This window comes from Xenopus tropicalis, chromosome 6, assembly GCF_000004195.4.
Source record: "Xenopus tropicalis strain Nigerian chromosome 6, UCB_Xtro_10.0, whole genome shotgun sequence".
NCBI lineage: Eukaryota > Metazoa > Chordata > Amphibia > Anura > Pipidae > Xenopus > Xenopus tropicalis.
Window position 1 is genome coordinate 90,103,767 of NC_030682.2, and position 26,379 is coordinate 90,130,145.

Genomic DNA, 26,379 nt, shown 5'->3' on the forward strand with positions numbered 1-26,379 from the left:
TATAATGCATGACAAGAGCAGCAAAAGAGACCGTCAAAGCAGCTTAATGTCAGATTTCAGTATATAGTTGGAAAATCGTTTTTTCCAAGTAGTAAAGAAATTAGAAGGGAATTTGTAAGATGTCTGCATTCAAGTTTAATGCATACTCAGGGGCTGATTTACTAAGACACGATTTCGAATCTGAATTGGAAAAATTCCGATTGGAAACGAACATTTTGCGACTTTTTCGTATTTTTTGTGATTTTTTCGGCGTCTTTACGATTTTTGCGAAAAAGCGCGAGTTTTTCGTAGCCATTACGAAAGTTGCGCAAAGTCGCAATTTTTTCGTAGCGTTAACACTTGCGCGCAAAGTCGCGCCTTTTTCGTAGCATTAAAACTTAAAAGGCGCGACGTTTCACGCAAGTTTTAACGCTACGAAAAAATCGCGACTTTGCGCAACTTTCGTAATGGCTACGAAAAACTCACGTTTTTTCGCAAAAATCGTAAAGACGCCGAAAAAATCGCAAAAAATACGAAAAAAAAATGGCAAAAATTACCGATCATTACGAAAAAACCGCAATCGGACGCATTCGGCCCGTTCGTGGGTTAGTAAATGTGCCCCTCAGTGTTGGGACCTTGAGACCTTTGGCCTGGGAAAGTGTACAGGCACATGGACAGGACTGTTTTTACTGAAAGACAGATCACTAATATAACTTGTTTAGCAGGATTAGTATTAAATAGTATGAAATATTAAAAATATCAAGCAAGCAGTATATACAAGTAGTATAAACAAATTTAAAAAATAATGCCGACCTGTTTCATGATTATCTGCATGTTAATCTGCTTGTTTATGATAAACTGCTCTGGAATGCTGCATGGTGCAGATTTCTCTGGAAGGTTAGTCTACCATTGTTGACATTTAATAGCTTGGGCCCATCTCTGCTTTCTTCCAGTGCAGTTTGGCAGATCAGACCCCCTCATATCTAGTAACCGGCATATCAAAAATGCACTTGCATGTCTATCACTCTTTCTGTTATATATAATCCTAGGAACCAAAGAGGGACCAGAGAGTTGCCACTCTAGGCAGAAGGCAAGTTAATGGAAGGTATAGCTATTCACAAAAGCTCTTCCTTACTGCAATAATGAACAAAAGAGCATGTTTGTTAGATTGATATTTTTTTGACTAGCAGTACCCTTTGATTTATTTATATATAGAAGTTTCTGCAAGGAGGATAACATTACCATGATTACAGCTATTCCAAGTTTAGTTTTCCTTCTTTCCTGTTTCTTTAAAGTCATCAGTAAAAATTAAAACTTACAAGTAAATTAAATTTTATTTCAATTCATATCCTTTTTTGCTGCAAGAAAATTATCACTGGTGGTTTTTTTTTTCCCCTTTCCTTTTTTATTCTGTAATTTAAATGTTAAGCTGCCAGATGTGTGTCTCATGCTTCAAGAGTTGAAGCTTTGCATTATTTAGCATATTAAGATTCACAGAATTTAAAAGAAGGGTTCCTTTATTGCCTGGAGGTTCTAATTAAGTAAACCTCAGCCTGATCCATGTAAAGTCTGCAGCATGAGATTTTTTCTCTTCTTCTTCAGTTAGGCAGAGTGATATAATAAAGTGATACAATAAATATGAAAAATCCATACATAATATAATTTTTCTTGTCTTCAGGAATTAAACCTATCTGTTATTCCTAGAATATTTTAATAGAAACTAGCAATCAGCAAAGCATTTCAAAGCCATGCAACTCTTTTTAATTGCAGCCGTTTCTCACAAATGATTAATCATGGACGTTCACTTCTTGAACTAAGCAGATAATGAAACATGATCAAAGAGATGGACAGCACCCTGGTTTTAATTTTGCTGCTATTGTGGTATGCGAAATATTGGTTGTTGGTTGGTTTTGTGCTTTGAAAAGTAGCTTTAAAAGTCTTAATGCAACTGTTATATAAAAAAGAAAAGACTTTCTGTATATGCCATTCATAAATCATACCTGGCAGTACTGTACAGTGATTGTTGCCACCATGGAAAATGTCAAAGGTGTCAAGTTTGACCAACCACATAGTTTAATAGCAATTCTACAAGTCTACTAAGCCAGTGCATAGCAAGTAATGTGACAGCTTAATAGAATATCCTTGAGGTAAACCAAATTTAACATTAGAAGTTGCGCACATATTAGACTTTCAGGGCATTTGGAGACAATCTGTTATTTGTGTTCATTTTTTATATTTGCAGTTTTTAATTAATTAGCTTTTTGTTCAGCTCCTCTTCAGTTTTGACAGCTATCTGGTTTCTAAGGTTTCATTTGCCCTTTGCAAATGACTGTACAGGTATGTGACCCATTATCCAGAATGTTTGGGACCTGGGGTTTTCTGGATAGGGTATCTTTCCATAATTTGGATCTCCATACCTTCAGTCTACTAAAAGATTATTTAAACATTAAATAAACCCAATTGGAATGTTTTTCTTCCAATAAGGATTCATTGTATCTTAGTTGGGATCAAGTACAAGGTACTGTTTTATTATTACAGAGAAAAAGGAAATCATTTTTAAAAATTAGAATTATTTGCTTATAATGGAGTCTGTGGGAGATGGCCTTCTCGTAATTTAGAAATTTCAGGAAAACGGGTTTCCGGATAAGGGATCCCATACCTGTACAAAAACAATAAAAATATAGCCTAGTAAAGAAATAGTTATTTTACCACATCAGATATTTGAAAGCTGGAAAGAGGTAGAGAAAAGGTAGTATAGGAGTATACTCCTCTTTATTTTGTTCTGATTTCATAGTTCAGATGAGCTGCTACTGGGAACCATAGGAGGAAGGGGGATATAAAATATATTTTTGTAAACGTAAATTTTATAAATGTGTAAAAAAACAAATAATGTTAATCAACTGGAAAAGGTGCTTAGATATGGTGTACTATTGAGGGAAGTCTACTAAAGTGGTGAGGGATCCCAATATGTTGACCTATGTGGCAATACATGTAAAATAGGGATTAGCTTTCCATATGTATTCTATAAAAATTAAGTAAACTTTTCGATAACTGCATTCACTCAGCATAAATGGTGTAATGGTGAGGCAAAGGGCCTGTCTCTTAGGGGCACATTTACTAAGACACGAATTCGAATCCGAATTGGAAAAATCCGATTGGAAAACGAACATTTTGCGACTTTTTCGTATTTGTTGTGATTTTTTCGGCGCCTTTACGACTTTTTCGGAAATTGTCGCGACTTTTTCGTTACCAATACGAATTGCGCAACAAAACGCAAGTTTTTCGTAGCCATTACGATCCGCTCGTATCTTGTCGCGACTTTTTCGTATTGAGCGCTCGTAAGCGGCGGTCGAAACTTTCAGACTTAGCATGATTTTGGAAGCCTCCCATAGGACTCAATGGCACCCTGCAGCTCCAACCTGGCCCAAGGAAAGTCACCATACTGAAGCTTGAATGAATCCGAATCTTTCGTACTCGGCACGAAGGCTACGAAAAAGTTGCGACAAAATACGAGCGCATCGTAATGGCTATGAAAAACTCGCGTTTTTTCACGCAAATCGTATTGGTAACGAAAAAGTCGTAAAGGCGCCGAAAAAAATCGCAAAATACCGATCATTACGAAAAAAACGCAATCGGACGCATTCGGCCGGATCGTGAGTAAGTAAATGGGCCCCTTACAGTCACTCTCCCTCTTGTACTTATTGAAGTCATCAGCAAGGTTTTCAGAGTGAAGTGACTGAAATCCAATAGGACTACCTACTGATTACATAACGAATAATCCAAATGTGCATCAAAGGGCTGCATGCATGTACCCATTATGTTGTTCTACCAGCTGAAATAGAAACAATGGAAATGATACACTCTCACATTTTACATGTAATCAGTTTTAAGAAGCCTGGATTTACTGTGGGGTGCACCTGCCTTGGAGAACTTTAATTCACTTGGGGTGCCTACTATATTGTCATTTCCAGTGAATCAGGATTTTCTTTATCCTTTAATTTTGTTGTTAAGTATTTTACAAATTCCAACATTTCCATTGATACTCAGTGTCCATAGAAAGAGGATATGTGTGGGGGTTCTTCAGGGTTGAGAGTTGGTTCTAGGTGCCTAGGGCTCTACTTGACATTTCCAGTGAAATAAAATGTAGCCATTATAATAACATTATAATGAATTTTAACTCTTTACTCAAATAAATCCCTGCCGAGCTTAGAGGAATGTGAAAAGAAATAGAAAAAAACTCCAAAATGACCAGCACCTGTTCTATAAATCTACTAGAGACCCAACATTTCCTTTTTCATAGAATGAACTGAATGCTTAACTGTGTCCTTAAAGACACAGTATACACCCATTTACAACATAAGCTCAATGAAAAGGGCTTTTTGCCTAATGATTTAATTAGGAAATATCTGTGGTTTCTATTATTCCTGATCTCTTTAATTTCTCTTTTATTTCTCTTTAGAACTTAATGTTACTGCCTAATCCCATAGAACATGAGAGGAGCTGATTGTAAGCTGTCAGCCCACTGAGAAGCCCCTGATAATAAGCTGCTCAAATGTGGCTGCTTAGCTAAGGGAGGGGCTTGTTTGTTGAAAGGTAGGAGCTCTGAACAAATTGTCCTGTTTAAAAAGGAAGGGAGAGTGAAAGTTCAGTGAAAATAGTCCAAAATAGTCAAGATAAAATTAAAACAATAGGCAGAATGTAGTCCTATTTATTGTCTTTATTTGTGGTAAAGGTGTGCTTATGTTTATACTGTCCCTTTAAGGGCTGTGTCGCACAACGACTAATCTCCCCATCTGTCACAGCCCTAAAGGAGAAGCAAAGTCATTTTGGCATTTTAATGCCAATAGATTTGCCACAGTAGTGCCACCTATAACAATATATTAATTCTGCAGAAACCATTAACATATCTGATTAAACAGCTTTAGAATCTTTCTCCTTTTGCTTAAGACAGCAGCTGCCATTTTAAGTTGCTTCATTCCTGGGGGAGGGAGTTCTTAGCATTCTGGTGGGAGGGGGGAGCAGGAGAGGGGAGAGAGGAGAGAACTGCACAAACTCTGGCCCCAGGAATTAAGACTGAGAGAGGAAGTCAGACACTGGAACATCATGTTTACAAAAAAAGACACAAGAAATCCTGTGTTTCTTTTGATAGAGGACTCTATCTTATGCTTATGGCTGTATTTACATAGACCCTTCTGAAAAAGTTTACCTTTCCTTTTCCTTTAAGTCCTTGTAATGTTGCTTGGAAAAAAGAAGAAAAACTCAGGTGCAGCTGATTGGGTCGGTAAATAGAATCCCCCACTCTTGGTCACCTGTAGGAGGAGGGGTCACAAGGGGGAGGGGTATCCTGCATGCTGAGTATTCCTACCAAGAACTAATATTTCCAACACAAACAAAATGAACAGCTTTCATGGAGTGTACTGGAAGCCCTTTCTGAGCCTTGTGTGTCAGATTTATAGCAGCGATAATTTTCAACCATAAATCTGACACACACAAGGCTTGGTTTACTTTAACTCTAGCTTGGCACTAGCACTAACAAAATGATGCCATAAGAGGCACCAGGTGTCTTTTTCTGAATATACAGAATAACAAAATCTACAAGAATTTATTTTTATAGCAATGACCTTTCTAAACCTCCCCACTTGAACACGGCTAAGAATCAGAGGTTCCAGTTACTGACCCAACCAGCTGCTCCTGTGCTGTGCCAGTGTATCATTTATTTCCATGACAACTGCTTTTGCAAGAGAAATTGCAAGCATAACATATTCACAGTTTTGTGCACTTTTAAGTAGCACATAATAGTGCTTACTTACTTACTATATATCAGGAAGACTTAAATATAAATTGTACAAATATAGATCTGCACCAATGGAGTCAAGTAAGTTCTTGACTCTTTGCATCAGCTATGCATTACATTTTGAAAGGAAATTCATTTGTTGGAGATCTACGTGAAATAATGATTTGCTGTTGTATTTTGCTACCAAAACAGCATTTTTGCATTTTTGATTAGCATTTTTACTATTGGTGACTGATGATTTATCACTCTGCGCAGAAGCTTTAATGAATTGTATACAAAATAAGCAAGTAGTTTGTAGTGAACAGAATACAATACATCTTTCCTGAGTTGTACTTTTTTAACTTTGAAACTCCAAACAATTCTGATTCACAATTATTATTATTAATAATTATATGTTTAAAAAAAATAACAAACCTTTAATCTTTTTAATTTGCTTGCACATCTTGTGGTTCACATTTCTCATAGTCCTCTGTTGTGTTCTATCTTCTCCCTAAAAATATTCAACGTTACATGCGCACTGCCAGGTTTAAAAACAAGTAATGAGCAAATACAGGAACAAACCTGGGAAAAACTTACTGTGCATTTCTGATGAGTTTTTCTATAAGATTTCTTTAAAATATGTTCTCCTTTCAAAGCATTGTGCTTTGTTTCCATGTTCTCCTCAGTACTGGGAATGAATTCCTTTGCAACATTAGGATCTGTTTGAGAGGCCAAGGGTTGTCCTGTTGAGGAAATGGCAAGCTGTGAAATGTAAAAGAACAATTCCTTCCACATGTTTCATTGCTCACAGAGCAGCAAGGAGCAGAATCACTTATGGACATGACATGTCTTAGCATTACAAACCTGTCAAGATGAATTTAAAATGTAAATCTAGGTAAAAATGTGAACTAGAATTAGATGTGTACTTTAGATGCTGCAACTATCAAATTACTTTGCTCTCTTTCTATATCAGAAGAGCACCACTAGGTCACATACAAAGTGCTCCTATGGACACAAATTGAGGAGCAGAACTCCCTGATGTTCAGGTTTGATCTCCCTACAGAGAGGTTAAAAATATTTTTCTGTTCATTATAAAAGCATGTTAATCTTAGAAAAATCTTGTTGGCCTGTTAGCTGTAATAGATATTGCATAGCTTTCACTGTATGCATCACCCTTTAATAAAGTCATGCTTTTTAACATATGCAAATGTGTCCAAGGTCAGTGCAGACATATATCACCAGTCCAAACCGGCCTTGTTCCATTTTCTGTGCCCAACACTGTTCCCTATAGTGCACAGATACTGTAGATATTTAATAAAAGAAGGGATAAATTAATCCAGTTTGGGGGTCTCTTCATGGTTTCTATGGCAAACAAAAAAAAACATCACATATATGTGTTAGGTAAAATTGTATAATTATAATTGAATATTTGTATAATTGAACATTGCTTTCGCGAATGCGTATGTTCGCGAACTTTCAGCGTATGTTCACAGTTTGGGTTCGTGCGGCGTTTTCCGCGGTTTTTTTATCGGCGCAAAAAATATCGCACAAATCACACACGGCGTTTTTCCGCAAATCCCGTTTTCATGGTGTTTAGCGCGAAAGAAAAAAAGCCGCGTATTTTCGCTAGAATATCTTGCGTTTTTTTTTTTGCGCAACGCTGTTTTTGCCCTTGATCCCCCTCCTGCATGCCCCTGTCCAGGTCGTGGCACCCTTTAAACAAATTTAAAATCAGTTTTCTGGCCAGAAATGGCTTTTCTAGTTTTTAAAGTTCGCCTTCCCATTGAAGTCTATGGGGTTCGCAAAGTCTGCGAATATTCGCGAGTTTTGGCGTAAGTTCGCGAACGGGTCCGCAAATTTTTTTTTTCAGGTTCGCTACATCCCTATACTACAAAAGGGGAGCTAAGCACTTGCTAAAAGCATCAGGCTTCCCTAAGAAAATACATCTACTTTAATATATAATACAGTTGGTTTGTTTTTTAAGCTATGCATTGGTCATTATGTCCTCCATAAAGAATTGTCTATAGCCATTAATAATTAGAAATTATACTACCAGTCCAAAAAGTTTTACCACTCTGCATTTGAGGAAAGGAATATTACTCATCAAATCACAATTGACATACCCATCAGGAGGCAACTAATGTAGAATCAAGTTATAGTATGTTAGCTGAATAATTCTGTACAAAGTAAGGATTTCTAATTTCAGCTTCCAAGAGTTTCCCTGGAGCTCATGAGAAGAGAAAGTCACAGTACTTCTCATCCAGTACTAAACTATGTGGTATTAAAGTAACATTACAATTTCTCAGGTCTAGTTTGGGTGTAACTGTATATCTTAAATTAGATTTTTGTGTGTGATTGTCATTGTCCATTTGTTTATGTATAACCTTTCTCATTCAACAGCAGTTGATACACATATAACCCAGATCTTCCCTAACACTGGCAGAAACCCTTTGATTACCTCCTAGCATACACAATAGTACTCATTTTGAGTCTTTTGCAGGGGTCCATGTAAAGTGTCCATATATTTAAGAATTTGTCTCCAGCTAGAGTGTTGAAATATACATCGAGGAACTTCAGTTAGACAGTACACATTCAGATAAACCCAAACCTCATGATTATCCAATATAAATGTCTCATTTGAAACTGAAAATAACAAGAATGGATTAAGACCAGCACTTGTTAAACACTTTTTTAATGTAGCTGCGCTGTCATTTTTATTATTCACAGAATAAATGCTTTTTACCAGAGGTATTATCTAAAAGTTATAGAAACCCTAGGGTGGATCTAGATGCCTTCAAGTTTGTAATCTGATAGAGATAGAAAGTTTTCCATTTTTTTAATGCATGGATTCTTGGCTTTTTCTACAGACCACAACCAGTGATACAAATTTGCCTGGGCACGCTTGAGATAAGGTTAAGTAAGCTCTATAACATGATTTAAGTGCTTCATATATTACTGTAGTTATTGCCTGCCTTAGCACAGGGTTAAGGGATAATTTTTTCTGCCAAACAGAGAATTGATTGGTGAAAACAAATAATTATCAGCTAATGGATTTACTAAGTATCATGTTTACATTTATTTAGCTGACTTCCTATAAAACAGGATCACCTTCATGTGTTTTCAGCCTAGTGGCCATTTATCTGCCAATATATTTCAGTACCAAATTGCTTCAAATTTAAAAAAAAAATCTTTTTTCCAGAGCAAAAATAAGTCTCCCTCTTAAGAAATTGGTTCTAAGCCACTTTGCAAAAGACAGATAATATTAGCTGTAGCTGCTAAAATATACAAAGTTTGTAACTGATTCCGAAGATGCTGAAGAATATATGTAATTTTCAAAGAAATGGTATCATTTTTTCATTAAATAGCTAAAGCAGTGTTTTCAGCTGTGATCTCGATTCCCCCAGGGTTCTCTTCTCTAATTGTAAATAGCCGGAAAGTCATCAAGCAAGCATTTAATAAACTTTTAATTTGAAATGGATTACCACATGTTGTGTTTGTTTACCCATTATTAAATCTCTCGGCTACATATCATTGGTGAAATCAGCATAGGTTTTGCTTATATATTGGAAAACAAACACATGGGGGATATTAAGATGCTGTCACAATATATTTAGAAAGGCCTAATGGAACAAATGCATGGAGAGGCTGAGCCACTTTATAAGATATATACATTTTACTTGTAATTTTTTTTCATTTAAAAATGTTTAATATTTCAGTTGCATATGCTTTCTATTAATTGACCTTACACAGTTATCCTCAAGTGATTATCCCTCCAATCATGTCGCACACAAGTGTTCTCAGTCTAAATGCCCATTCCAAATTGGGCAACTGTCCAAATGTATTTATTAAATATAATGCAATAAATTACCTCAGAATCAAATTAGGATTTTTTGCATTCTAATCTGCTATTACAATATATTATAAAAATATTGCTACTATTCTTAAAAATGGTAATAGGTATTGACTTTCCAGATAAGGGGTGTTTCCACAATTTGGATCTACATACCTAAAAACTATAAAACCATTAAATAAACCCAGCAGGGTTATTTTGCCTGCAATACGGATTAATTATATCTTAGTTGGGATCAAGTACAAGGTACTGTTTTATTATTACAGAGAAAAAAATTAGAATTATTTGATTAAAATCTAAGGGAGGTGACATTCCTGTATTTCTGCATTTTACCATCGCCAAATTATTTTGAGAAACTGCAGCAAAAATATGCTGCAACTAAAATTAGCCAAGAAAAAAAAGCCCACTTGGCTTTAATGCATTTCGCAAATTTTTCGGCAGTTTTGTAATTTTTTCCACAAAGCAAAACACAACACATTCAATCATCACTATAAATATAAATAAAGATTATTGTTAAATATTACTGTTTCCTATATGACCATTCAGCAATATGGCTTTTCCCAGGGTAAGATCATTCTGCTTGAACCCGTGCAAAGCTTAATATTGTAGGGTAAATGAACTTTCGAGGTAACCTCACAAGCATTAATGAAATAAAATGGTCCCATGGAAACAAATATTTAGAAATACAATAACTAAAATCATGAATCAGTCTGTGTCTTTTAATTGCCACCCCAAATTGCTAAGCAATAAAGTGGATTTCCACCCATGTCTGTAGCTAAAATTGTATATTCTCACAAGAGATTAGAAGATTAGTCAATTCATAAGACCCATTTTACTGACTATTTCTCAGCATTAGATAAGTGAATTCTTTAAATCCTCCTATCTCAAGGAGATGGGTATGGTCAATATGAGTAGGGAAGACTTCCTCTTATATTCATAACCCTAGTTCAACTTTAGAAGAGATGGGGGGAGCATGGTTAGTTGTTTTTTACAGAACTATATGCATAATTAGTTTAGTAGCTGGGAACATTGACAAAGAGACGATATGGAAAGTGGAAAGATAAAATATGCACACATAAAGAAATCAATATTTGGCAAAAAGCATCAACTCACTTGAATCAGATTTCAAGAAAAGCCTAAAATCAGCAGCAACTTCCTACTCCTACTGAGATTAAAATGTGACACCCAAAGCTATACAGAGACAAACATTTACATTCTATAGGTAAGGGTAATGGAAAAGAACTAGGTTCTTTACGTTCTGCCTCGACACAAAAGAGTTGTGATGTATGGATCAAATAGCAATACACAATCATTTGCATGGCTATTTGAAGTAGGAACTCTCTTACAATACATACTCAGGGCAAATAAATACTCTGATTGCGTAACACATGCCATTTTCCACTTTTTAAAAATATAACCCTCATCATCACTTAATGGAGTCAGTTCCATGAAATTCCACTAAAACAAAAATGTTTATTAAGCTCCTACCAACCAATGTTTTATTCAGTGACTGTTGATGAGGCTAGTTCTCAAAGTCTTCTTTAAAGTGCTTTTGTGTCCCAGTTCAATAAAACCTTGCTATTATTAACATCAATATTAGTATACAAAAATTTTTAATTAGTTCTGAAGGAATACATTTGTATTAAGTAATTAAAACGCTGTATGTCTACATTTTGCTAACCCATTGAATGTAGCTCTACCCTGTTTCAGAATTTTACATATGATTTCAAGAAATGTCCCACAAAATTAAATGGGGAATTGGCATTTAATCTATGAGTAAATAACTATTTTATATGGTATAATGGATCTTTGGGGAATGGATCAGTTTTTTCTCACTCCAACTGCATTGAAATCAGTGGGCTTTCTGTTTTTGTATTTGGTACTGCAAATGTACTGTAATGAATAAGTATTTTTTTGCAGTGTTTTTCTCGCTTTTTTCATCAGAAATTTTTGTGGCTAAGTTTTGCTGCAGTTTCCTAAAAAATTTGTAGAAATGTGGAATTTCGCCACTAATTCATGCCTGGCGAAAAAATTCACTCATCACTGCTCCTAGAAAAACTAAAAATTCTTTTTGCCTAGAATTGTATTCTTTAATAATGCTGTTTATACCTTGTGCCAAAGTGTAGAACAAATCTTGATTTGTCCCCTGACTGTGCCCTACTTGTTTTATGCTTCCTCCTTTTCTTGAAGCTTTCTTCATCTCATCATCACCTCCTTCTTTTGTTTCATTATGACTGGCATAGGAAAGGAATTCACGAGGAAGTTGAACAAAGGATTCAGGTTTGTTTTGCTCATTTAGGCATGCTGGCAGTTTTATGATCTAGGAAGAGAAGTGAATACCCATTTTATAATGTAAAATAAAAACATTAAACTATCACATATTTGTCTGCTTAAAGCAGATTGGGTAATCTAATTAGTGGTCAAAATAATTTGAGAATAAGTTAAAAAAAACAATGGGGCCGATTCACTAAAGGTCGATAAAACGAGCGCTATTTATAGCATGCAGTAAAAATGTTATTGCTTCTTATTTTTTATTTTCTTAATGCTTGATTCACTAAAAGGACAGGTGTCATAATTAAGACGCAATGTTCTTTGCGTTATTTAACATGTTGTGTTGCCAAAACCCCAAGAACGAGAATTAACGCAATGCGAGGTAAATAACGCATTGCGAAACTGCGTTTCTTGCGCATGCGCTATGCGTCTTAACGCATGCGCTATGCGTCTTAACGCATGCGAAATGACTTTGATGAATCGGGAATTATGCGATAAGTGTTATCGACCTAGTGAATCGGCCCCAATGTGTCTTTAAGGTCTAGTAGCATTTAACAACAAACCTAGGGGCTGATTTACTAAGACACGATTTCGAATCCGAATTGGAAAAATTCCGATTGGAAACTAACATTTTGCGACTTTTTCGTATTTTTTGCGATTTTTTCGGCGTCTTTACGATTTTTGCGAAAAAACGCGAGTTTTTCGTAGCCATTACGAAAGTTGCGCAAAGTCGCAATTTTTTCGTATCGTTAACACTTGCGCGCAAAGTCGCGCCTTTTTCGTAGCGTTAAAACTTAAAAGGCGCGACGTTTCGCGCAAGTTTTAACGCTACGAAAAATCGCGACTTTGCGCAACTTTCGTAATGGCTACGAAAAACTCGCGTTTTTTCGCAAAAATCGTAAAGACGCCGAAAAAAATCGCAAAAAATATGAAAAAATCGCAAAATTACCGATCATTACGAAAAAACCGCAATCGGACGCATTCGGCCCATTCGTGGGTTAGTAAATGTGCCCCCTAGTGTCCTTTAACCATCAGGTTGGTAAATGGTCCTGATTGGTTGTTTTTTTACCAATATGTCTCCCTCCCTAAGGACTTCTTAGTTTTCAGTGGAAATGGCATTTTCATGTTTTTAGTAGATTTAAACTTGTAGCACATGGCACTTTTTGCTTGGCAAGCAATTTTTATTTGTACTGTACTATGATATGTGGCTTAATATAAATAAAAGAAGTGTTTGTAAACTAGTTTGCATTGAGTTTTGTTTTACTATTATTCCCCTTCTCTTATTTTTCTTCATTAGTGTTCTTACTTTTGGCGACTGGGTGCTGTCTGCCTACATATTGGCTTCCGCCTGCTCATGAAACAGCAACCTGGGAATCAAATGAGCATAACAGCCCCTATCTGTCTAACCCTGCCTGTGTAGGTATCTGTGCAGAGGCTTTTAAACACTAAATCTATAAATATAACATAATGCAAATGTGCAAAAACATTGTTAAACAGATGGGGCATTCAAAGTATAACTGACCAACAAAAGAGAAAGCTTTTATAATGTAAAGCAACTTAAACTGCTATAAGCCAACATCACAATGCTTTTTGGCATTTGATTCTAAAATAGTATTAAATCCTCTTATGAAATTAAACCAAACTCTTTGAAAGTACAAAGGGGCTATTAACATAAGTTCTAAATTGCGCAAGGAAGATAACCCATAGCAACCAACTCATCCATGCTTTTAATTTCTAACTTGCAGTTGTCTGCTCAAAACTAATTGTTGTAATTGTATTGGTAAAATGGAGTACCTACCTCACTAAATGGGCCCCTGCCTATATTCAGTTATCTATAGTAGTATCCACTGCAGTTACTTAAGAGGTTGGCCCTTTGAATCATATCAAAAAATATATTCAAAAAATCATCTGACTTTTAAATCCCAAATATCTCTTCCTCTATCCATCTATTGATGTGTACACAGTTGCCCTATAATACTTTTTAAAGGGAGTGTTTATATTTAATTGAACCTTTAGTATCATGTAGACAGTTATATTGTGAGACAAGTGGTCATCATTATTTATTTTTTGTGTTTTTTTGTAATTATTCAGCTATTTGTCCAGCATATTTCCAGTTTGAAATTTCAGCTATTATTATATTGATTGGGTACTAGTTACCCTAGCAACCTGGCAGTGGTTTAAATGAGAGATGGTAATATAAATAAGAGATGATCTGAGTAAAAAGATTATTAATAAGTAGTAATATTAACAATAAAATTGTAGCCTAACAGAGCAATCATTTTTTGGACGCAGAGCTAAATGCCTACCATCTGAAAGTTGGAACTAGTCAAAATATGAAGGCAAACCATTCAAAAACTATAAGAAAATAGCAAATGAAGACAAATTGAAAAGTGGCTAAAAATAGGACATTGTAAAACATACTAAAAGTTAGCATAAAGGTGAACTTCACCTTTAAGAACATGGTAGTGTATGTGGCGATTTGTCCAAGCTAATAATGGCTAGTATATTCCTATATCTAAACTGTCAGTTCCTAGAATGTTTTTATGTAACACAATGACATTTCTATTAGAGAAAGTAAACTGCATTCAAAGTAATCAGTGCAAATCTTACCTGAAAATATAAATTGCAGAGCCAGTGATCCAGATCAGTCATAATTAGGGCTTCAATTTTGCTGAATCGGTCAATTCGTGAATCATAGTGTCCTCTTAAAAATGGACACCTATATTTGCCCTCTAAAATCTGGAGGTTGTTGTTACATAATGGAAAGACACCCCATCCCACCACACGATCAGTATAAGTATCTTTCCCATGCAACAGGCACAGTTCAAGAAGTAGAGTCATTCCAGACTTTATTTTCCTTTCAGTGGGCAACAGCTATAAAAAATATGTAAACAGGAAAGTATTATTCAATAATTAATGCCAGCATAGATCTTTAGCCAAAGCTATCCAGCTGGAAAAATACTAAGAGCCATGCACATCAAAGAAAATTCAAAAAGTGTTTCTGTCATAGGTTCCAACACTACTTGAGTGACAGTCACTCAATTTCTGTCATGATTAAGAACTCGCTCTTCTAAAATGCCTTTATTAGTCCTTCCACTCAGGTATTTACAGTTTCATATTTAGTTTTGCTTCCAGTATCCTGTGTTTCATGGCGACATCAGGAATGAATTAATGCAGGACAGAGCATGTAATGTCAAAGGACACTTAATTGAACACTAGAAAAATATATTTTTAGCCATGGTACCATAATCATAATATCAGCAATCATAAAAGATGAATAGAAATGCATTTTAATTATTAGCTATAAAATGCAGATATAATTTAGAAAAATATAATCTTTGATATTATGGCACATTAAGCATTTATACTATGAAAATCTATGTTGAAACGACATCAATGCAGCTAGAAACAGAGGTATCTGCTCAGTAGCTCATACATACATAGCTCATAGTACATATAGTACATATATATGTAGCCATGCATGTGAGCATATAATTATCTATTGCTGTATTAAGGACTGCATGCCTGATTCTTTACCCATTAAGTGGGGGCTATACATGCTTTACCTTCTTTATGCTTTTTTGCACATATTGATTAAGCTATGATGAATTGCACAAACAGAAAACACTTTGTAAAGTAAATTAAATATCAGTTAAATTATGAAATACCAAGAGAACCAAGAGCATGAACTCATTAAAAGCTGCTGGAAAGACCACACTGCAAGTTAACACACTTTTTTCCCTATAAACATTCCACTTTCATTTGCTTTGATTAGCTAACATAGTACAATACCTTGCTCCTGTACTGCACACCACTGGCTTTTGCACCAGTACATTAATAAGCTGTTTATCATGGTTTACTAGAATCTTTAGCATTCACCCAGGACCAAGTTAGTGGTACATTAATATAGTTCATGTAATTATAGTGTTGCCACTGAGCTAGAATATTCAACAAAAAGAAAACACAAATAAAAATGTAGCTAAAGTTTGTAAATAATTATCCACCTATTTAGTGCCTGTTTGATGCTCATATAAGCAAAAACTTGCCTTTATATTTGCATTGATTCGTGCAAATGTATTAAATGTATCCCTAAAAACAGTACAATTGTAGATTTTAGATCTACCGCCTAAAATGGGCTAAAATGTTTCTCACACATTTTGAAATGCATTTTCTCTTATTAGAGGCACTTGAGTTCTCATATGAATGCTGACACACAGAAAATACCCTCTTAAGAAGTGGCAGTCTCATCATCTTTTAAATATGAATACCTCAGGTCATGTTAATAAGTTTCTGATATATGTAGTTTCCAGAAAGCACTTCTGGGAAGGAAATTGTGGGCATGACTAATAGTGACAAGCATATGAATCCCATTCGCCATACATTTTAGAACTGGTCCATTCTAGAAGACATTACCTTCTGAAGTATTAAATAGACCTTAAATAAAAAATAAATCCTGCATTCTTTTTTTACTTCAAGCATAAAAATTGAAGCACATTAATTTTGAAAGAATACCGTATTTTAGAATCAGAAGCAGAATATGCAGTGCGTTTGAAGACTACATGATAAGTGTTCTTAAACTTCAAGAAAGGGCACTAAATTTTTCACAGAATTTGCGTATCATTTTTAATAAAAGTGTAGTGCCCTTTTTATAATGAATAATGGATTATACCTGTGATTTACATAAAGAACATGGATTAAATGTCATATTTGAAGAGTTGCTACTTTACTGTTATTGAATTTCAATCAAGCACTGTAAAATAGTGACTTCCCTATCATTACGCTTACGGGATATTTTTAAAATGTGTGAATATTAATGACATGGTGTGTAATGTTTTAGAAAATTATTTATGGGCATAAACTATTTTGTCAGATCATTGGCTTTTATAGTCAGGATTTATGCTGTTGTACTTGAGTAAAAATAAGAGGAAGAATAACTTCTGAGTTTTAACCTTGTAGTGTAAAAAATGCAAAAAATGGGGAAAAAGTATCACAATGGAGAAGAGCAGATTCTGCTGGAATAAAGAGATCTTCTCGATAATCACATTGGAAATGTATACTTACTACAGTATACTTCTATAGCTATATTGTGGATCACAATCAAGGGGGATTTACATTGGCTACTGGTCTAGAAACCCATAGTAACCTAATAGCAGGTAGCATTAAATGGTCATCTATTTAAAATCAAATATATATTTGGTTGCCATGAATTACTAGCAGTGACCCAATTTTCCTAGAAGTTGTCAATGATATAGAATTCTACACTACTCAAGTCAGTCCCAGCACCATCCAACTAAAGAAAGTTCATTATTCAAGAGAGTATGGCATCAACCAATGACAACTACAAGAAATATCTCTGCATTATACATTCAAGTTTTCATACATAACATCATGGCAAATTAATTTGAACCTTCCAGATACAGTGACCTTCTGGACTAAAATATGAAAAACAAAAACTCTCTCAAAATGTTGCAAGCATAACATTTTCTTAGCATAACTTATTTTTTTGCATAAAGAAACAACATACAAAATATTATTCCACTGGTTTATAACCCCTCAACACAAACATGCCGTTGTATAGGAGTGATCACTGCTGCCAAGAAAAGGATGCTTATTTACATACCTGGTGGTTTTTCCTCTGTTTTTCAAATAGTTTCAAAAATTTTCAACATCACAATACTGTACCTCCTACTTCAGTAATTGCTTTACTATGTGCACCCCATTAGGGTTTACTTAAGCCACAAAAATTATTATTGTCTCAAATACTAGCAGACCAGATGGGTCATTGCTTTTTAACTGGCTTGCCCCAGAATTATCACAACACCAACTAACTCAAAGGATTAATTACTGTATGTCCAATCGATGGACATCTGACAGCCCTTCTGGAGGACTCTATTGACTCCCACATTGACATCTGGTTACCCTGGGCCATTTAGAAAAATAACCCTGAAAAATAATAAATAAAAGACATATAACAAAAATACAGTGCCCTGCCTGATTTGAGCTATGTATGATTTATTACAAATATTAAATTTTCTGAAAATAAAGCTGAAGATATACACATAGAAACAAAGTAGAACGCAGTTAACATCAAACTAGCATTCTTATACTGACATGCAAAATGTGGATAGCATATAACTGAATAAGGTTTAGAAAATGATCCGTTGGATTTCCTGATTTCAGATCCTGGGCGTAAAAAGGTACAGTATTTATATTTAGTAGGTAGATGTGAGGTGCCTATTTGTTACTGTTAAGTCCTCTGAGGTATCCATTTACTACAGTATGTTCCTCTTCAACATTTTGTTTTACCCACAAGACACTGCCCAAGACACTGTCAAAAGTTTCTAGAAATTTACATTCTAACATCTTTCTATCCACTGTAATTTAAATGTCTCTATTATTACTGTGACCCTGACTTCATTAATACCTTGGTTGGTACTGCTGGAATGCACCTACTTTCTACATATGTCCGGTGATATTTGTGCACCTCATATTTTTAATTGTGCATCTGATTCTTAATCAGATTGAGATTAGGCTGGATCATTTTAGGACATTCATCTTTTTGTTTTGGAACAACTTAAATTTACTTTGGTCTTGAGTGTCCTGCTATGATAAAAAGTTTCACCCAAGCAGACTGAGTTTATCTTGCAGTATTCTCTTGTTTTTTTTTTTATTATCAATCCTTTCTGCTGTTTTAATAAGAAGCACAGTCCCTAATGATGGTAAGCAGCTCCAAATATATGTGTATTCCACAGGAAAGTATATATATACCTTCCTGTGGCCTGAGGGAAAAAGTTAATTACATGCTCAGATGTTTCTGTAATTACATAGTTAACACCTGACACTTCTGCATGTTTGAAAAAACAAGAAAATCATTTACATTGGGTGAAACATGTGAAAAGAAATCTTTTGCTTTATATTTTTCTGTTCTATCAAGATATTGAGGATGGACTACTCTAAGGGGCCGATTAATTAAAACACGAGTTCGAAAGTCACGGAATTTTCGTACCGAACGATTGTAAAAAGTGGCAGAACCTTTCTGAATTTTTCGCACAAGCGTACGTAAAAGTCACGCAAGGATACGAAAAAGTCACGCAAGAGCGGAAAAATTATATTAAAATACGCTTGGATTGTTCGAATGAACACTCCGAGCGTTCGTGTCTCCCCCTAAGAATTTAGAGCACTTTAGCATCCCATGGCTTGGATAAACATAGTTAAACAGTTGAGTAGAACACAAACAAATGAAAAAATAAACCAAAAGTTAATCTTTCAGAAGAGAAATAATTAAAAAAAGATTTCTACAGGTATGGGACCTGTTATCCAGAATGCTTGGGACCTAAGGTTTTCCAAATAAGGGGTCATTCAATAATTTGGATTTCCATATCTAAAGTCTTCTAAAAATGAAAATGAAATAAACCCAGTAGGATTAAAACACAAGAGATAAGGTACTTACTTACCGTGTGTACACTGTAGTTTAGAGTCATTTCTACATCATAGTATTGACCACTGTGATTCACCGGAAGTGAAGTTTCTGCCCAGCGTTGATCCTTTGCTTTGGACCAGTGAAGAGTATGTCCTCCAAGACGACTGAGCAATGAAGCTTTCAGAACGTAGTGTCCCTTTGGGACCTTGTCTTTAACTCCACGCAGACATTTAAAGAGAATTTGAATGGGTTGTGGTCTATCTAACCATCGGAGCTGCATTAACAATAAATCAACTTTTGTATCTTAACAAAACGTGCCTTTGATTTTAACATGAAAGGGGTTGTATCACATCTACTCAAAAATTAGGGATCTACTCTTTGTGGGAGCTAATTTTCAAAAATGTTTTTTTAAAAAAAATAGCATTATCATCTTTTCACCAGACCAAACCATCCATTGTTTCCATAAGGCAGCAGCAAAATAACTCCAAGGACTGGTCTGTGCTGCACAAGTGGAATGTAATAAAAGTCACAAAGCTGATAATGCATCACATTTATTATGTATCTTTTTTATAATAGGTTGACTGTTAGTAAGCAATAGTCTCTTTTTGACTGCCTATATATCAGTCCCATTTATGGAGATATGTCATACATACTGTATATTATTATCAAACATTCCCACACACTATATATTATTTTTAGAGAATTGCATAAGATTATGCTGGCACTTATTCTACACCAGATATAAAGTAAAAGTCTTGTCACCTTAAAAATATATATATTTTCCCAAGTCAAGAATAATACATAGAAATAGTGATGAGCGAATCTGTCCCGTTTTGTCTCGCTGAAACAATTTGCAAAATTCACTAAAAATTAGCAAAACGCGTGGGCCATGCGTTTTTGTTACGCGCAACCTTTTCTTATGCAACCATGCCCATTTAGATGTGACCGAGACCATTTTGACGCAGCTGCACCCATTTTGGCAAGTCCGTACCCATTTTGATGCGACCGTTACTTTTTTTGACATGACTGTGACTTTTTTTTCATGTGCAACAAATTTTCGCAAAAGTTTTGCAAAACAATTCGCCAATGCCGAAATGCAGAAATTTGCTCCATATCCATGCCGGCCAAAATAATTCGCTCATCACTCTTTGCAAATTAAAATTCTTCAGTAGAGAATTATAACATTACACTTTCCTAAAACAAATTTTATTTTTGCATATACAGGTATAGGACCTGATACCCAGAATGCTTTGGTTTTTCCGGATAAGGGGTCTTTCCATAATTTGGATCACCATATCTTAAGTCTACTAAAAAATAATTTCACAGTTAAATACACCCAATAGGTTTGTTTTGCCTCCATTAACGATTAATTATATCTTAGTTGGGATCAAGTACAAGGTACTGTTTTATTATTACAGAGAAAAAGGAAATCATTCTTGAATCATTTAATTAAAATGGAGTTTATGGGAGATGGCCTTCCCATAATTCTGAACTTTCTGGATACAAGGTTTCCGGATAATGGATCCTATACCTGTACAACAATAAATTTTTACTACGGTATATCTCATAAATGTAGTATGCTTAAAAAAATGTTAAAAGAAACAAATGTTTCAAACTTTCTTGTGTAATGGGCATTTTTTTTCTCTTCATGTTAACTATGCAGCAGAAAAGTGTCCAACGCAGTCTATTATAAAACCTTGATTGCCAACTGCATAAACATGGAACCACTTTAAAGAAAATTAAACATCAAATCTTACTTTGATATATTCTAAAATAGAAACATTAAGGGTTTTGGAATTAAATCAGTTTTTTCAATGTGTTTAAAATTTTAATATCCTTTAATCACGAATCATGAATATTATTACAAGTATGGCAAATTACAATTACTTCCCTCGTAATGGCAAAATCCTTAAAAACAATGATGGTTTTTGCTTCATATTTTATATGTAAAGTATTTAAAAAAAAAACCCATAATGTAAATGAATAAGATGGTATTTTTGACACCTCGAGCCAGGATTATTGATGGAAGCAGACTTGGCTATTAAGAAGAGTCTAAATTATGAGTCTTTATGAATTTTATATTAAAATATATTTTTGTACCTCTGCATGCCAAATGTGACATTTCACATTTTAGATTCCCCGGAAATAGTAATTTTGGAAATGTCATACAAACAAAGATTTTATAATTTACCAGTGAAATTGCGATATATGCCCTGTTAGTTATCCCTGTGCTGGGTCTCCCGTATGCTTCAAGTGAGCAAGCCATAAAAAATCTTTATCTCTCTGAAACACAGCAATTTAGAAATAATCGAATAGTGACTGGGGGGCAGAAACGCCAGTCTGAGGAATTATACCACGATCTCTCTTTTACAACCTTCCTCAAAGCTAGTGTCAGATGAGTCGAGGAAAGGAGATAGGGGATTCATCACATACTAGCCCTGTCTCATTTGCATTGTGGCACAGCTGCCTACCATCTTACAGAGAGAAAATCCTTGGCCAGGCTTGACATAGTGTTTTGAAAACTGTAGCCATGCCCAAAGGATTCACAGTTAATAGCGTCAGACATCCTGCCTAAATATTACTCTAATGTCTGCTAGAAAACATACACAATCTTTCCAAAATGGGGATTCATGAGACAGCGTAGCAAAAATCCACACTAGGGAAAATCAATAGGATTGATCCGATCATTTAGAATCAGCAACAGAACATTCATGTAGGATCTCACCTTCCAGCAAAGCCTAGCTGCTCCATTTGATTCATTATTCACATCTGAGAGGGTGCCAAGCTTGGCCAGAATTTCTTCTCTGTGGGCATTTGCTGCATTCAGCAACTGACTTTCTGTTCTGCATCAGCCACAGGAAGAAAATAATCATATCATGCAAATGTATGTGACTTCTGAGCTCTACATAGTGTCATGTTATATGTTTTTATTAAACACAAGAAGACTGCCACCTATGCATTGTAAAAAGTAAAAGTGACAGATTTATCAATACTTTTTTGGATGTAAGTATTTATTTTACTAATCATTTAAGCACAGAAAATAATTGTCCAAATTATTTCTCCTGCATATGAACCGAGGACATAAGGAACTAAACTCCCATTTGAAGCAGTGTAGGGGGATCTTTAGGGTGAAGGCAGTGAGGTTGTGGAATGCCCTTCCTAGTGATGTCGTAATGGCAGATTCTGTTAATGACTTTAAAGGTGGCCACACACGTGGCGATCTGCGATCTTTTCGTGCGATCATCGGTCGCACGAAAGATTGTCAGACCCGCCACTAACCTTCAGGGCTGAAACGGCAGATAAGGAGGTAGGAACAATAGGATTTCTACCTCCTTCTGCCGATTCAGCCCTGACGGCAGATTTTGCTCAGGCGCCTGCTATGGCACCCGATCAAAATCTTTTGACCTGGCCGATCGGCGAGTCGAACGATATCAGCAGCCTCCTGCGATACCAGTCAACTCGCGACTTGCCATGCACGCACCGAATATCGTACGAAACGAGGTTTCGTACAATATTATCGGTGCGTGTATGGCCAGCTTAAGAGGGGTTTGGATTAGTTTTTTGAGCAAGCATAGCAAAAATACTTATATTTCCTATAAGCCATTTTAGTTTAGCTATAGCTATCTATATTGGAGTTTAAAAGGGACAATGCAATAATTATACATAGATAGTTGTTTACATGTTAAACTAAATAAGTGAAAATAAGCAGACTTACTTTTTAAATGTAAGATTTGATCTTCTATGCAATGTTTCCTTCTCAAAGTGTCCTTTTTGACATCTCAGGTCCTATACACAGAAAAAGACAATTTCACAAAATCATGTAAAGCAGCAAACAGTTTTGCAGACAGCACCAATGGTTTTATTATGACTGTGCAGGTACAAGTTTGCACCCATTATTGTAAATCATGTTCAAATTTTTATTTCAAATCTGTGTCTGAATGGCAATATTTTGGGAGGTTGGCTTCAAATCAGTTGCAGTCCACTTTGGTTGCCATTATTTTCAGAACTAAATTGCATTGGAGTTTGTATTTTTCAGTTCATATGCAACTGTGTATTATTTATCACAGGTTAAAGGGGGCATTGGCTATTGCTGCTAGATGCTATCAGACATGTATACCTTTGTGAATAGCATTAATGCATTGCAGTTCTGCTTGCTTTTGTAAATAAACCTTTAGTAAAATAAGTACATTTTACTAAAGGTAACTGCTCTTTATAGCAGCCATAGAGACGATGTCCCAAAGGCCATGAGTTGACCATCCAAATAAAATATAACCAGGTTTAATGTAAGTTTTAATAGAATGTTATGTTTACCCACTCTGACCTGTGTAGCATCAACATTGTCATGGTGCATGATTTTATAGTCATTGTGAACTTAAGATTTTTGATCATGAAATACATTTGAATATAATGTGTTCCTGCCCTTACTTATTAACTTCAGCTATAGCCATCTGCCATTCTACTGCTGTTTTGCATTTGCTGTTTTGCATGGAATATAAAGGAGCATTAGTAATTAGAAGTTGGGGAACTGTTTGTGGTCTATATTACAAGATGCAAGTCTAAGGTTACTTACTATATTACTGACTTTCAGAGACTGACATGATGATTTCGAAACATTATTATATCCTGTTATTTTTTTAGTTTTATGAGTGTATTTCTCCAAAGGAAAGTTTATTGTTTTAATTAACACTTGTTTTATTTTTTATAGATCTAGCATTTTTATAATTATAGGGTCCACTGCGTCATAAAAATTGTGTCTAAAGAAAAGATGAATGCTAACTTTTGTTCTAGTGTTTTAACCTGTCTCAGCCTGCCACAATGACATTAAGAATACGATAATAATGGTTAAAAAAGAATATCCCTACACACAAACTGTACATCAGTGAGTAGTATATGGGTGATTGCACAAGCACTTAACCAAAGTAAGTGGTTTTTTGATGTGTTGTAAGTTTAAAGGGGACATAAACCTTCTCTAATACTAACTCTTCAGAACCCTTATCTCTTAAAAATAGGTGTTCCAAACTCAATAACAGATCCAAGAGGTTTCTTCATTTATCACTTATCTCTACTAATGCTAAATTACATTGTCACTTTACCTCATGCACTGGCCAGAGAGTTGACAACTTAGTTTAGAGTGGCCTAGTCATCAGACAAAACTGTATTTCTGACTTTGCCATCTGCACTGTTTCAGATTATATGGAGGTGAATGTTAGATAAAGGGTTAACCTGTGTCCAACTGGTGTGTGAAGATAAGGCAACTATAGCAATTGTAATTCTAATTCATTAACAAAAATTTTAAAGAATATCCTGTTTGTAAAACTTATTTTGGTGATTTCAATAAAATAACATATTAGACGAATGGAAAGGTTTAAATGAACAGCAAAATCTGAAACAGGCAGGGGAAGAAACCCTGTATTTGGTAGGGTGGGCAAATTAGAGTGTTCAGTGGCAAAAAAAGTCAGTCTACAAGGAGATTCAGGGCATGAAGCTTTGTGCAAAATCTGGAATTTGAATTAAGGATTTAAAATACATTTTAGATAAATCCCAAATATTCTACTGCTCTGAATGTTTCATAGAAACAATATCATTTCTATGTGAGCTGGAATGATAGAAACTGTTGCTGTTCATGGAAATTTCTAAAAAGTAATGCCATTGTATCAATATTAAAGTGTTATTAGTAGTATTAAAAGCCAATCATCTGAAGTTGTAAATCAAATATTTGCAAACATACCTTATTCAGTATTTTTGCACTTCTGTATTTTCTAAGGACCAGTGCAGTAGAGTAAATAGGGCACGTACTTGTGCTTGTATTCTTTTGAGAAACAGCAGTGACAAGCACATGCTAAGAGTAATGTTCACAAAGAGATTATTGAAATAGTTTTTACTCTGACCTGATTTTGTGAAAGGCTGCCAAGAACAATTATGTCATCCTGGACATCCTTCTCAAACTGTTCAATATAACAGGGAATACTCTCCTCCTTGTGGTGGAACTCACTGGCGTAGTTAAATGTGTCAGGCTGAACAGAGACACTAATATCTCCAGAAACAATCCCAAGTTTTCCTGCAACATATATGTACAGACAGAAACATTATACAAGTAAATTGAATACAAGTATTAAAGAAAACTGTAAAATCTATGATCATTACTATTTTGAGATTTACTATGCGTCAGAGCGGCTAAAAATCCAAATCCGACAATTCACTAGCTAAAACTGCCCAAAATCATATAGAAGTCAATGGCAGATATCTCTGCCCTTCCCCTGTAGGATACTTCTTTCCTTCAAACCTTCTGAGGGTTTTTCGATTTTTGATACTGGCTTTTGTGCGGTAATTCAGAAAAGTTGCAGGTATTTATGCGACAAGTTGAAAAATTCCGGATTTTCTGCAACTTTTTCAGTTCATACTTTTAAGTAAATGTAAGGCATTTGCAGAAATGAGTTTATGGAAATTTTAAAATTAAAAAAAAATTAGAAATGTCAGAGTAATTCTGCCCCATGGTGACAAAATACCGGTGGTGGGTGGTTTGGGAGCGGGAGAGGGTCGTTTGAAAATGTTTTCATCTGTATGCAAAAGCTGTAAAACCTAAATGGTTATTCACTGGAAGAGTGGCACACAATAAGAAAGTATTTTGTAAATTGTAATTGTAAAAATATTCTAAAAGAGGTTGTGATTTGTGACTTCAGGCACCATTTCTGGAAGGGTAGGGCAAGCAAGCTGTTTGTCAGTGAATTAGGAGTCAGGTGCCTAGGTCGGGCTCCAATCCCACATAAAGTGCAGTTTATTATTTAGATATGCCTTAATAGTTTGCTGTGAACATCCAAACTGGGATGGGAAAAACATGGCTTTTAACTGACCATTTTTATGGCACCTTTAATATTTATTATAGAAGCATTAGTTATAGAAGGACTAGGGATCTGTTATTCTAAACTGCACAGACAGAACCAAACACCATTTATATTTATGAATGAGTAAAAGAAGCTCCATTTGGTGAGCACCTGTGGTAATAATACTTGAGTGTCTGTGGCTTTATATGGGCTGCAGATGGGTCCTTTTAAAGTGTTTCTACATTTTTTTTTTTTGGTAATTTGT

The 26,379-nt window shown here is 35.2% G+C and overlaps 1 protein-coding gene and 1 long non-coding RNA gene across 2 annotated transcripts in view; both read right to left on the reverse strand.

Moving 5' to 3' along the window:
• The window catches only part of LOC101732008, a 76,399-nt gene extending 61,660 nt beyond the window's left edge, over window positions 1–14,739 (reverse strand). Inside the window, exons 1-4 of the mRNA XM_031904472.1 lie at window positions 14,484–14,739; window positions 11,712–11,922; window positions 6,350–6,495; window positions 6,188–6,263 (exon numbers count right to left, since the gene is read on the reverse strand). Of these exons, the coding sequence (XP_031760332.1) occupies window positions 6,188–6,263; window positions 6,350–6,495; window positions 11,712–11,922; window positions 14,484–14,714 (664 nt within the window). The 5' untranslated portion in view covers window positions 14,715–14,739. The remainder of the gene's footprint in view (window positions 1–6,187; window positions 6,264–6,349; window positions 6,496–11,711; window positions 11,923–14,483) is intronic.
• A 4,594-nt stretch (window positions 14,740–19,333) lies between these two features.
• On the reverse strand, window positions 19,334–25,335 carry LOC116411691. Its single transcript, XR_004223288.1, has 4 exons — window positions 25,182–25,335; window positions 23,009–23,079; window positions 22,019–22,136; window positions 19,334–19,567 (listed from the first exon to the last, which is right to left on the reverse strand). It is a non-coding gene; the product is annotated as an uncharacterized LOC116411691 (long non-coding RNA).
• Window positions 25,336–26,379: the final 1,044 nt, after the last annotated feature.